Below are 12595 nucleotides of genomic sequence, written 5' to 3' on the forward strand. Positions count from 1 at the left end.
CAAAACACAGAGCAATATGATATGTTTTACAGAAGATCTGATTTATATAACTTCCAGATTATATAACTTAATGCTTCAGCATACCAAGACATTTTGGACAATTTTGTGCTCCCGACTGCAGAGAGTCCTGACCTCAACCTGATAGAACACCTTTGGGATGAATTAGACCGGAGACTGAGTCAGACCTTCTCATCCAACATCAGTGCCTGACCTCACAAATGCTCTTCTAGAGGAATGGTCAAAAATTCCCCATAAACACACTCCTAAACCTTGTGGACAGCCTTCCCAGAAGAGATGAAGCTGTTATAGCTACAAAGGGTGGGACAACTCCATATTACATTCATGTGCATGTAAAGGCAGACGTCACAGTTTTGTTCTGGCTCACAGTCTCCACTCAGATTCATCCCAAAGGTGTTCTATGGGGTTGAGGTCAGGACTCTGTGCAGGCCAGTCAAGTTCCTCCACACCAAACTCACTCATCCATGTCTTTATGGACCTTGCTTTGTGGTGTGCAGTCATGTTGGAACAGGAAGGGGTCATCCCCAAACTGTTCCCACAAAGTTGGGAGCATGAAATTATCTTGGTATGCTGAAGCATTACGAGTTCCTTTCACTGGAACTAAGGGACTGAGCCCAACCCCTAATTTCAATGACTTGGAGGTGTATCATCAATGATGATTAAAAGGAAAAAAATTTATATCATTACTAAAAAAAATAAACTCACAATACTATAGAGTTTCATTCATTCATTTCCAGTAAGTATTTAATCCTGGTTAGGACCGTAATGTTGCTTTATCCTGGGAATACACGCTGTTATAGGATGCCAGTCCATCCTAGGGCATTATGCAAACTCATTACACACACATTCACACACTTATTCACACCTAGGGGCAATTTAAATTCACCCATTCACCAACAGGCGTGTTTTTTGGGAGTTGTGTGAAAACTCTGAAAAAACCCACACAGATAAATGCCATGAGAAATTCTGTAACCCTGGAGCTGTGAGGCAGCAAAGCGTTCGGCGAACCTCCTGCACCATCATGCCACGAGTTAGACTTTCATAAATGTTATAATCTGAAGTGCAGTGGTGTTTCAGGGATTAAGGTGCTGCACCAGTCATCAGAAGGCTGTGAATTCAAACTTTTATACCACCAATCTATCACTGCTGGTCCTTGAGCAAGTCCCTTAACCCTCATCAGCTCAGTGCAGTTGTAAGATTCACTGGATAAAAGTGAATAAATAAATGTAAATGAAATGAACCCAGACACTAAATGCACAGATTAGCTAATGAATGAACATAACCAGATATAATGTCACAAAAAAGTTCCATTTTAATACAAAATCATTTTCAGTACTACATGGAAAAGAAGGATTTCTATCAGAAAACTCATGAAGTCATTTTTAATTCTGTTCAAGATGCATTTTCAACTACAGTCCCTTCACTTATCTGGGGTTTGTTTGGGTTGTTTTGAATCAGCCAATCGGCCAGCCATGTCTAGAGAAAAATACAACAATTCAGCAACAAGGCTACAAATTAGAGAAGTAAGAAGAATAAGCAAAAACAAAAAATGAAAATGTTTGTGTTATGAATTATTTGTTAGAGAGAATAGTTACGTCTGTACTCACGAAGGGATCGGCTGGTTTCGTTTTGCAGAGTTCAGTCAGTCCGGAGAGGAGTGTTGGATTTATATTCCTGCTCAGGTAATCTGTGGCAGCTTCACCCTTAGGAATGGGTTCAATTACAGCTGGAATATAGATATGAAAGAAAAGCGAGGAGCAAAAGCCAGAGAAAGCTGGTTTATGATATTCTCCATGTTTCTTGTTCAAAATGCTCTCTCTCTCTCTTTCTCTCTCTCTCTTTCTCTCTCACACACACACACAATTAAACTTTTGAGTTTGGGAAACAATTTAACTCCCATTTAAACCTTTCTAATAAGAACATGTAAAAAATAAGAAAAAATAAAATAAATAAATAAAAAGAATAAATAATAATAACAATAATAATAATAATAATAATAATAATAATAAAATCTTACTTTGAAGAATTACTGAATGCAACCTATCATCTTAAAAATATGTTTTAATGTCATTCTTCATTCATTTTATTTTTACTGTTTTGTCTTCCTGTACAGTATATCATATATGTCATATGTACACTCAGTGGACACTTTAATAGGAACACCTTTAATGCTGTCTGGTTTTTGTACAATCTTTAACTCTCCAGTTTCTGTGAATCCCATTGAAGTCACTGAAATCCCATTTCATCCTTTTGCCTGATGTTTGATCTTCTTGACCTGTATCGGCATAATTTTACACCTCGCTACTGCTTCCACATGACTGACTGATTGTATAATCACATAAGTGTGCCTAATAAAATGGCCAGTGCATGTACGTGTCTGTGTTAATATACACAGTATCTACACACATACTTTGCTGATATGTTATTACTTACAGTTGGGAAACATGAACTTGAGCTCCCTTTCGGCTGCGGAAAATGTTTCACTGCCATGCACAGCATTCCTCAAGTCAGATGTCCCAAATCTAGCTCTCAGGCTGAGGATTAGCAAATATAACCCATTATTTATCTCTGTTCATTTTGCTGACAGATGGTTTCCGTAAAGAAGTAAAGGGAGAGTTATATTGTTGCCTAATTTATTACCAACATGCACTATATTGGCAAAAGTTTTGGGACACCCCTGCAAATCATTGAATTCAGGTGTTGTTTTTCAGGGGTTGGGCTCGGCCCCTTAGTTCCAGTGAAAGGAACTCTTAATGCTTCAGCTTAATACCAAGACATTTTGGACAATTTCAAGATCCCAACTTTGTGGGAGCAGTTTGGGGATGACCCCTTCCTGTTCCAACATGACTGCACACCAGTGCACAAAGCAAGGTCCATAAAGACATGGATGAGTGAGTTTGGTGTGGAGGAACTTCACTGGCCTGCACAGAGTCCTGACCTCAACCCCTTAGAACACCTTTGGGTAGAATCTGAGAGGAGACTGCGACCCAGGCCAAAACTGTGACGTCTGCCTTTACATGCACATGAATGTAATATGGCGTTGTCCCGGTCTTTGCAGCTATAACAGCTTCAACTCTTCTGGGAAGGCTTTCCACAAGGTTTAGGAGTGTGTTTATGGAAATTTATGACCATTCCACTAGAAGCACATTTGTGACGTCAGACACCGATGCTGGACAAAAAGGCTTGGCTTGCAGTCTCTGCTCTAATTCAGCCCAAAGATGTTCTATCAGGTTGAGGTCAGGACCTCTTGGAACAGGAAGGGGTCATCCCCAAACTGTTCCCACAAAGTTGGGAGCATGAAATTGTCCAAAGTGTCTTGGTATGAAGCTGAAGCATTAAGAGTTCCTTTCACTGGAACTAAGGGGCCGAGCCCAACCCCTGAAAAACGACCCCCGAATTCAGTGATTTGGAGGGGTGTCCCAAAACTTTTGGTAATATAGTGTATTTCTTTGCTCCAAATGAAAGTTTACCAATGATACTAAAATTTGTGAAAAACTTCCAACATCTAACACATTTGAACAAATATTTCTATCCACTTACAAACAAAATATACATTCTACAGAAAATATACACAAAATAAACTGATGTCAAAAGCAATTATTTTAGTGTACACACTTCACTAAAACAAGGCAAACATTGACTATTGCACCTTTAATGATATGTTAGAAATAAAAATCTTTTGTTACCTTTCAGGATGGGTTTCTTTGGCTTTGGTGCTGTTGCTTGGTCCCATCAGACTTTTCCAGGTAGCAATGGCTCGATGCCTTGCCAGCGCAAGAGCAATGACCGGGCCAGAGCTCATGAACGCTGTCAAGCTCGGAAAAAACGGCTGGCCATAATGCTTGGCGTAGAAGTCACTGCACTGCTCTGGGCTCAGTTGAAGCTTACGTTTCTGTTGCAGTGTGAGATGATGGAGAAGCAACAAATTATTACCAGCACTTTAAGAATATGACAGAATTACTTCCATGTGATTGTCTTGAGTGGAGAATCCTTAAGTAAATGTACTTTGCTACTATAATGAAGTATTATATTGGTATATTGAGATGTGTGTAGTATTAAAATTCAACACTTGTACTATTTCCATCTTGTAACATTTCTATTTCCAAGACTTTTTACTCCTTGCATTTTTATTTTTATAAATACTTATTAGAAATTTCCAGGGGTCTTTTCTTCTCTCGTCTAGCAAATAACTGTATGCTTTACATCAATACAATACAATACAATACAATAGCAAACAACCAAGTTTATCCACATCAGTGTGGAAAAATCAATTAAGAATCATCATCTGCTTTGACCTTCTCAAGGTACCTAATGTAGTTAATGTTATATCTATCCTTGTGCGTTTGAGCATGAATAAACCCCCAGACTGCATTGAACTTGAGGATGACCGCCCTGACCTGACCTCAGTAAAATGTTTCAGTGCCTGTTTTCTTTGCTATGCCAGGTTACACTAGCATCACTTCCAATAGCTGGAACCTAACATACACTATATTGGCAAAAGTTTTGGGACACCCCTCCAAATTACTGAATTCAGGTGTTGTTTTTCAGGGGTCGGCCCTTTAGTTCCAGTGAAAGAAACTCTTAATGCTTCAGCATACCAAGAAATTTTGGACAATTTCATGCTTGAACAGTTTGAGGATGACCCCTTCCTGTTTCAACCCAATAAAACACCTTTTGGATGAATTTGAGCGGAGGCACAACTGGGATGTCCATCTTTACATGCACATGAATGTAATATAGAGTTGGCTCACCCTTTACAGCTATAACAGCTCCACCTCTAATGTGAAGGCTTTCCACAAGGTTTAGGAGTGTGTTCATGGGAATTTTTGACCGTTCATCTCGAAGCACATTTGTGAGGTCAGGCACTGATGTTGGACGAGGAGGCCTGGCCTCCGTTCTAATTCATCCCAAAGGTGTTCTATGGGGTTGAGGTCAGGACTCTGTGCAGGCCGGTCAAGTTCCTCCACACCAAACTCACTCATCCATGTCTTTATGGTCCTTGCTTTGTGCACTGGTGTGCAGTCATGTTGGAACAGGAAGGGGTCATCCCCAAACTGTTCCCACAAAGCATGAAATTGTCCAAAATGTCTTGGTATGAAGCTGAAGCATTAAGAGTTCCTTTCACTGGAACTAAGGGGCCAGGCCAACCCCTGAATTCAATGATTTGCAGGGGTGTCCTAAAACTTTCGGTAATATAGTGTACCTGACAAGCCCGCAAATCAAATTCAAACTAATGGTAAATATTGGTTGTTTATATTATATTTTACTTCCAGTTCATTTAACTATGATGTGTTAGTCATGTGTCTATTTAACAACCTTCAAAAGGGTTGAAGGTGAAATTAAAAGATTAAAAGTTTTAGATAAGTTATAAACGTTACTTTTTACATGGACACGTGTGAAAGAATTTTTTTGGGGTGAAAACATTTAATTTGAATTTTTTTTAGGAAAGGACTACAGTTTAAAGCTCTGTTTTTTGGTGCATTATTAATGTGATAACATTTAATTTCAGGCATTTGGCAAATGCCCTTAACCAAAGGGAATTCCAATTTATTATGCAATTATATAACTGAGCTATTGAGGGCCTCATTCAAGGGCCCAGCTTGGTAGACCTGGGATTCAAACTCACAATCTTCTGCTCAGTAGTCTAACACCTTAACCACTAAGCTACCACATCCTGTGTACCGTTGTTGCTTTGTTAATGTGTTTAATTCATACATTTTCATTGCCAGCCCCTCAAACGTCCGGCTATATGCTGTATTTGTTATTTCATCACTATGACGTCATACACAGCGGTTATCAAGGCGTTACCTGCAAAATAGTGAATCCCGACAGTAGGATTATATCCTCGATTTCATCTGCTTTATCCGCAGCGTCGGGTTTGATCAAAGCTAAGGTCCTTTCTACAAAAATGCGAGGTGAGCGCGTGTGCTGAGGCTCTAGTGTGTCTTCTTCCATATTTCTTCTCCAGAATAATCGAAAAATAGAGTAATAAAAACCTGTCCAGTTTCTCAGGCAGCTCACTGAGAGTTATCTGTTTTCATGTGGTTGCCTAGTTACTTCACAGCCTGCCCGACATAGCCCCGCCTCCACTTGTTTCCCGCTATATGATTGGTCCCGTGTTATTATCTCGAGCCGCTGTATAAAAAGATTTCCATGCGATAAAATGGTTATCTAATACAATATAATTTCTTTAGCAAAAAAAACAAACACTTATTTGGATAGTGTAGAAAGCAAAGGAAATTCGAATTTATTATTATATACAAATTAGTTAAGCATTTCATTAGCTTCCTTGCTAAATTACGTTTTATTTTTACCCCAATGTGGTTGCCTAGTTACCACGTATGAATATCGCAGGCTTCTTTTACATAGCCACGCCTCTATTAAATCCCCCAATATGATTGGTCTGTTTTGTCCGCGCGCTGCTTTCCTATGTAAATAATGTCTCAGTGAGTAGAAATCATTAAATGGCGTCTACTGTTCATCAAATAATTTTGTGTCCAGAAGCGTGTGTGAGATTTTATTGGAAATCAAATTGACGTTAAAAAAAGGGACACCCTGCACTACCAGGTTTTGATCGCCGGCTGAGGTAAGCTGATTTGCATATTCATTGAGTCACAGGGTTCATTTGCATATCAATACGTGTTTACATGAAGTAAGATTTCCTGACCCCGCCCCGACAAAAAACAAAGTGATCAGAGTTCTTATAGAAACATCATGGTCACGGCACCACAAAAAAAACCACATTGTATTGCCAAAGTTTTGGGACACCCCTCCAAATCACTGAATTCAGGTGCTGTTTTTCAGGGGTTGATCTCGGCCCCTTAGCTCCAGTGAAAGGAACTCTTAATGCTTCAGCTTCATACCAAGACATTTTGGACAATTTCATGCTCCCAACTTTGTGGGAACAGTTTGGGGATGACCCCTTCCTGTTCCAACATGACTGCACACCAGTGACCAAAGCAACGTCCATAAAGACATGGATGAGCGAGTTTGGTGTGGAGGAACACAGAGTCCTGACCTCAACCTGATAGAACACCTTTGGGATGAATTAGAGAGGAGACTGAGAGCCAGACCTTCTCGTCCAGCATCAGCTGAACTTTTGGGAATATAGTGCATGTGTATTTATGTATGTAGAAATACTTTTAAATTTCTTTCTAAAACCCTGGCAAAAATAAAGCAGTGGTAGTGTTGGGCGCAAAAGACAAAGGAAGTTGTTACAGAAGACATCTTGCTTATTACTGTAATTATCACCAATAAGAGAGTTTAAAATAAAGCGTAGGCATATGATAGCAATTTGTAACCTTGGCACAAGACGAGCAAACATCTGCTCTTAACTCATTTATTCAGTTCTTGTGATTTGATCTGGAAAGCCGTACGCAAGTTGCGAGATTTGTAGCAAGGCTCGGTTTTTGTAATAAAGCCTTTAAACTGTTTGACAAGCTGCCAACACCGCAGACATTTAAAATGGGAGAACATTGCAAAATAAAATCACACACACAAAGAAATGTATTTTAAAAATGAACTTTTTTTTTTTATTTCTTCTTTCAACATTCAAACATTAGAAAATCCTTTTATCGTGTTCCAATGGTGACCTGCCACACTCTGATCAGATTGTCGGTGTAGCCAGCGAACAGCGTCTGTAAAGAAGGAAGCAGAGATTGAAGGTAAGAAACATGGACAACAAAATGTCTTCTTTTAGTCACAGAAATCTTCCCCTCATAATTGCAGGACTCTCACCATGTGGTTTCAGAGTTCATGTGATCTTATAATCACCAGGGTCTTCAGAGACCAGTTTAAAAAACACAAAAAACCAAGGATACCTGTCCATCAGCAGACCAGGCCAGAGATGTACACTGTGGAGGCTCAGCTTTGCTGTTGGTGCTGATCACCTCCTGTTTCAGTTCATCGACGATAATCTTCCCCTCGAGGTCCTGATGAGAGAGAAAAAAAACAAAAAAAAACAAGCACAAGTGAGTCAAAACACCTTTTATTGAACCAAGAGACATGGGAATGTAACGAGGTGTTAATCAGAGCTCTCAGAAACAGCCTCTTGTATCATCACAGGATTGCAGAAGGCATTGAAGGTTTCATCACAGACTCCCTTATTCGTTAACAAAACTGCCAATACTTTAATCCAAGTATTTCAGATCGGAGTTTTCACTTGAATGACTTAACCTAGAAGTGTGTGTGTGTGAGGTGTTAAGACCAAGGAGCTCACCCAGATCTTGATGCTAGGGCCAGTTGCAGCGCAGAGCCAGTAGCGGTTAGGGCTGAAGCAGAGGGCATTGATGGTATCTCCTCCATCCAGAGTGTACAGGTGCTTCCCTTCGTTCAGATCCCACAGCATGGCCTGGCCGTCCTGTTCAACCAGACCACAGACAAACGCAAACACAGCTGAGCGACTGATCATCACCGCTTAACAAATACACCACATGAAAACCCTGACACGTGTTCAGAAACAGCCTCTTTATCATCACACTGACACAGATGGCATTGATGTTTCATCACCACACTGGACCCAATCACTGTCATCAGGGTGAGAGCAGTCATGAACCACCAGGCAGGTCAAAAAGCAGTGGATTATAATTATACAGGAATATATTATAGCATACAAGTTATGAATTCTTAGGTTTAAGATTAATTTAGCATTTTTTTTAAACAACTAAATACACATCCACAAACATGTATTAAAATGTGAAAACCAATAAGATTTCACATTTTTAAATGTCAAGTAATATTAGATATTCAATTAAATATCTTAAAGTTTTAACACATCTAACAATTTTCAGACAAAACGGAATTTGTAATTAAATATTTAACTGTTTATTTAAATATTTGCTGTTTACAAAATCTCAAATATCAGGTACTTTATTAAAAACACAATTTCACATAGAATAGTTCTTTTATGAAATAATTTAGTCAATTTAATAAAATTTAATAAAAAAATAAATAAAATGACAAAAATAAAATTAATGTTCTTTGTTAAATAATACTTACAAAATATAAATCAAGCAATTTTGTTTAATTATTTAATTAACAATTTAAAAAATATATTATTTAGCCAATTGTTATGAATATGTCGAATAATTTAATGTCAGTAAATGCTCCTTTCAGGTAAATTTATTTAGACAATTTTTCCTATATGAAATATTTATGTAATTTTATGTAAACGTTAATTATTTAATATGATCATGTGTGCAGTCTTTACTAAATATAAAAGATCAGGTAATCAATTAAATATTTATATAAAGATCAAGTCATTTAATATCAGGAATAGTTAATGTTTAAGTCATGGCTATTTTTTACACCTTTAAACAAAGACTTATAGTTCTGTGTAATCATAACTGATGCCACACGGATCTAAACAGAAAGCCGGGGTCATACGGATGAAGTCGTACCTTTCCACCGGACGCACAGAGCGAGCCGTCGGGAGACACGGTGACGGTGTTCAGGTAGCCCGTGTGGCCGATGTGGTTCGTCTTCAGCTTGCAGTTGGCGAGATTCCAGACCTTCACACACAGATCAGACCAGGAATGCAACGGGTTACAGCAGAGCGATACACAAAAGGCAAAAGTAGATTTCCTTATTCCTCATTCCAGCAAATGTAATGGAGAGGAAAAGGTTTCGTTTATTTCATTTTGTAAAAATATATATTCTAACATCCTGATAAAACTATTTAATAAATTTGTGTGGGTTCGGTTTCATAGCGAGAGGTGACTCCTCCCCCTTCCTGTTGTACGGTCTGCGCAGCCTGAGTTCATACCACATCGCTGCCAAATTCTCTATTCTGATTGGCCAGAAGGTGCTGAAGGTCTATGTTTCTAACCCATTCACAAGCACCGTGACACACAGGATCTCACCCACATTCATTCGAGGAGTGCGTTCTTCACATTAAACCTGTAACCCGTCATAATTGCAGGACTTGTCCTCAGAGCCCGAGAGCTCAGACAGAAAGTCAGTTTTTCTTTAGTCATTGGGTTACAAGGTGCGAGGGCAGAATGAGGAGCGGTACGCTTTCCTACCTTGACCATCTTGTCCCAGCCGCAGGACACGATGATGGGGTTGCTGCTGTTTGGGGAGAAACGCACACAGGACACCCACTCAGTGTGGCTCTCGTCCTGCAGGAGTAAAATTCAGTCTGAGAGAATATTCCACAACAAACACTCGTTTTGTAGACACATCAGCGTATAGATTTGGAACAGACCCGTACAGAAGTGGTTTGAATTATGATGTCTGACCTGGATGGTGTACTTGCAGACTCCCAGAGTGTTCCACAGCTTGATGGTTTTATCCCTGGATCCAGACACGATCTGGCGGTTATCAGCAGAGAAAGCCACGCTCAGGACATCTTTGGTGTGGCCCACAAAGCGGCGAGTTGTTGTGCCACTGGAGGATCAAAATATACATAAAAAACAAAGTCAGGACATAAACAAAACAAATCTCTTGATCATGAGCCTCACGATTACAAAGCTGTTAACTAGGCTTTCTGGCATCTTCAGGACAGAAACGTTTACACTTGGCAGTTTCTCAGGATAAAGTCTTAACTCCAACAGAAAGAGGTTGAGGGAACGACTGCTTAATAAATAAAACCTGCTGTAACGTTAAACGATAACTGGAACTAACGTGTAAAGGGAAATAGCTGCAGGTCACATGATATGACCTGATTGATTATTTTTCTATAACTTCACACAGGGCTATATTAGAACATGCAACAATTTTTTTTAAAAAGGAAAAAGCTTATTAAAAATAAGTTAATCATATGAAGATGGTTAATATGGCTAGTCTTAAAGACAACCGGAAACAGAAATCATATTAGGGTTGGGTTGATCCTGAGGCATCAAGCATGACATGATCATGATTTTATTCCGGTAGTCTTTAAAACATTGATGTTTAGGGTTAAGATCAACACAAACGAGAGCACTGTTGAGTTCTCAAATTTGATTGGGCACAAGGTGATGATTATAATTTAATTTTTATATAATGCTTTTAATTGTTAAGTTCTAATTACTGGTAAAACCACTATACTACAAGAGGAATAAAACTTGTAGGAACGTGCTGTTGTATACTGAATATACACTATGTTGGCAAAAGTTTTGGGACAAATCATTGAATTCAGGTGTTGTTTTTCAGGGGTTGGGCTCGGCCCCTTAGTTCCAGTGAAAGGAACTGTTAATGCTTCAGCTTCATACCAAGACATTTTGGACAATTTCATGCTTTGTGGGAACAGTTTGGGGATGACCCCTTCCTGTTCCAACATGACCGCACACCAGTGACCAAAGCAAGGTCCATAAAGACATGGATGAGTGAGTTTGGTGTGGAGGAACGCAGAGTCCTGACCTCAACCTGATAGAACACCTTTGGGATGAATTAGAGTGGAGACTGTGAGCCAGGCCAAAACTGGGACGTCTGCCTTTACATGCACATGAATGTAATATGGAGTTGTCCCACCCTTTGCAGCCATAACAGCTTCAAGTATACTGGGAAGGCTTTCCACAAGGTTTAGAAGTGTGTTTATGGGAATTTTTAACCATTCCACTAGAAGGACATTTGTGAGGTCAGGCACTGATGCTGGATGAGAAGGTCTGACTCTGCTGATTTTTCCCACAACAGCACGAACCGTACTACAGGGAGGTTAGTCTGACACGAACAAGACGTAGGGGCTACAAATGTGTCCCCACCTGATCTGACCCTAAACTCACGTTGTCAGGTCCCAGAGGCGCAGAGTGCCGTCCCACGAGCCGGACAGAGCAAACTGGCCATCAGACGAGATCACCACGTCGCTCACGAAGTGCGAGTGTCCTCTCAGAGCGCGCTGGGGAACACCGTAGTTAGTCTCGTCACGGGTCAGCTTCCACATGATGACGGTCTTGTCTGTGAATCCAAATAATTACATAATAACGAGTCAGAGAGCATGTACACATAAATCAGACTTTATAACTATAATAATAGTAATAATGACAAGCTGACCAAAAAAAAAAAAAAAGACAGTGGTGCTTTAATCCTTAAGTCTATCCAGCTCTGACCGGCTCTGTCACTTCATAATATAACAAATCATGTACGGAATCTGTAATTAATGCAAATTCTTAAATAAAAATATTTCCTGATTGCATAATACATAGGGTTTGTTTTCAGCGGGTTGCCAGATTGCATTCCTGATTCCATTCCTTCAAAAACGCTAGCTCAGTTTGCAATACTAACATTTTTCACAAGTAAACATGATTTCTAAACACGATATAACTTAGTTTATAATATTTCCCATAAGCTGCATTGTGAACTAAGATTATTTGTGAATCCTTAAATGGTGGAAGGAATTATATGAATCTGGCAACCCGTCGGTCAAGCTGCGTGCAGGCTTACCCCGAGAAGCTGACAGAATCATGTCGGGAAACTGTGGTGTGGTGGCGATCTGAGTGACCCATCCGCTATGGCCCTTCAGGGTGCCTCTCACGGTCATCTGCTCCGTCATTTTCGCCAAGTTTCAGAATAACCTAGCAGGTAGATGGAGCCGGATTGTACAGGAGAGCAGAATCCTCTCCTCACCTCTCACTCCACGGCAACAGGAAAAGGACACATCACG

General features: G+C 39.7%; 2 protein-coding genes across 2 annotated transcripts; both read right to left on the minus strand.

Moving 5' to 3' along the window:
• Window positions 1–1307: 1307 nt before the first annotated feature.
• Window positions 1308–6070, minus strand: nme5 (NME/NM23 family member 5). The gene is made up of 5 exons (XM_058397186.1): window positions 5827–6070; window positions 3705–3910; window positions 2452–2552; window positions 1626–1744; window positions 1308–1494 (listed from the first exon to the last, which is right to left on the minus strand). The coding sequence occupies exons 1-5, from the start codon at window positions 5971–5973 to the stop codon at window positions 1411–1413; spliced, it is 657 nt and encodes a 218-aa protein (XP_058253169.1). The 5' UTR covers window positions 5974–6070; the 3' UTR covers window positions 1308–1410.
• A 1453-nt stretch (window positions 6071–7523) lies between these two features.
• rack1 (receptor for activated C kinase 1) lies at window positions 7524–12595 on the minus strand. Its single transcript, XM_058397750.1, has 8 exons — window positions 12376–12595; window positions 11718–11889; window positions 10257–10404; window positions 10041–10136; window positions 9417–9527; window positions 8237–8377; window positions 7839–7949; window positions 7524–7655 (listed from the first exon to the last, which is right to left on the minus strand). The coding sequence occupies exons 1-8, from the start codon at window positions 12482–12484 to the stop codon at window positions 7590–7592; spliced, it is 954 nt and encodes a 317-aa protein (XP_058253733.1). The 5' UTR covers window positions 12485–12595; the 3' UTR covers window positions 7524–7589.

This window comes from Hemibagrus wyckioides, linkage group LG08, assembly GCF_019097595.1.
Source record: "Hemibagrus wyckioides isolate EC202008001 linkage group LG08, SWU_Hwy_1.0, whole genome shotgun sequence".
NCBI classification, from domain to species: domain Eukaryota; kingdom Metazoa; phylum Chordata; class Actinopteri; order Siluriformes; family Bagridae; genus Hemibagrus; species Hemibagrus wyckioides.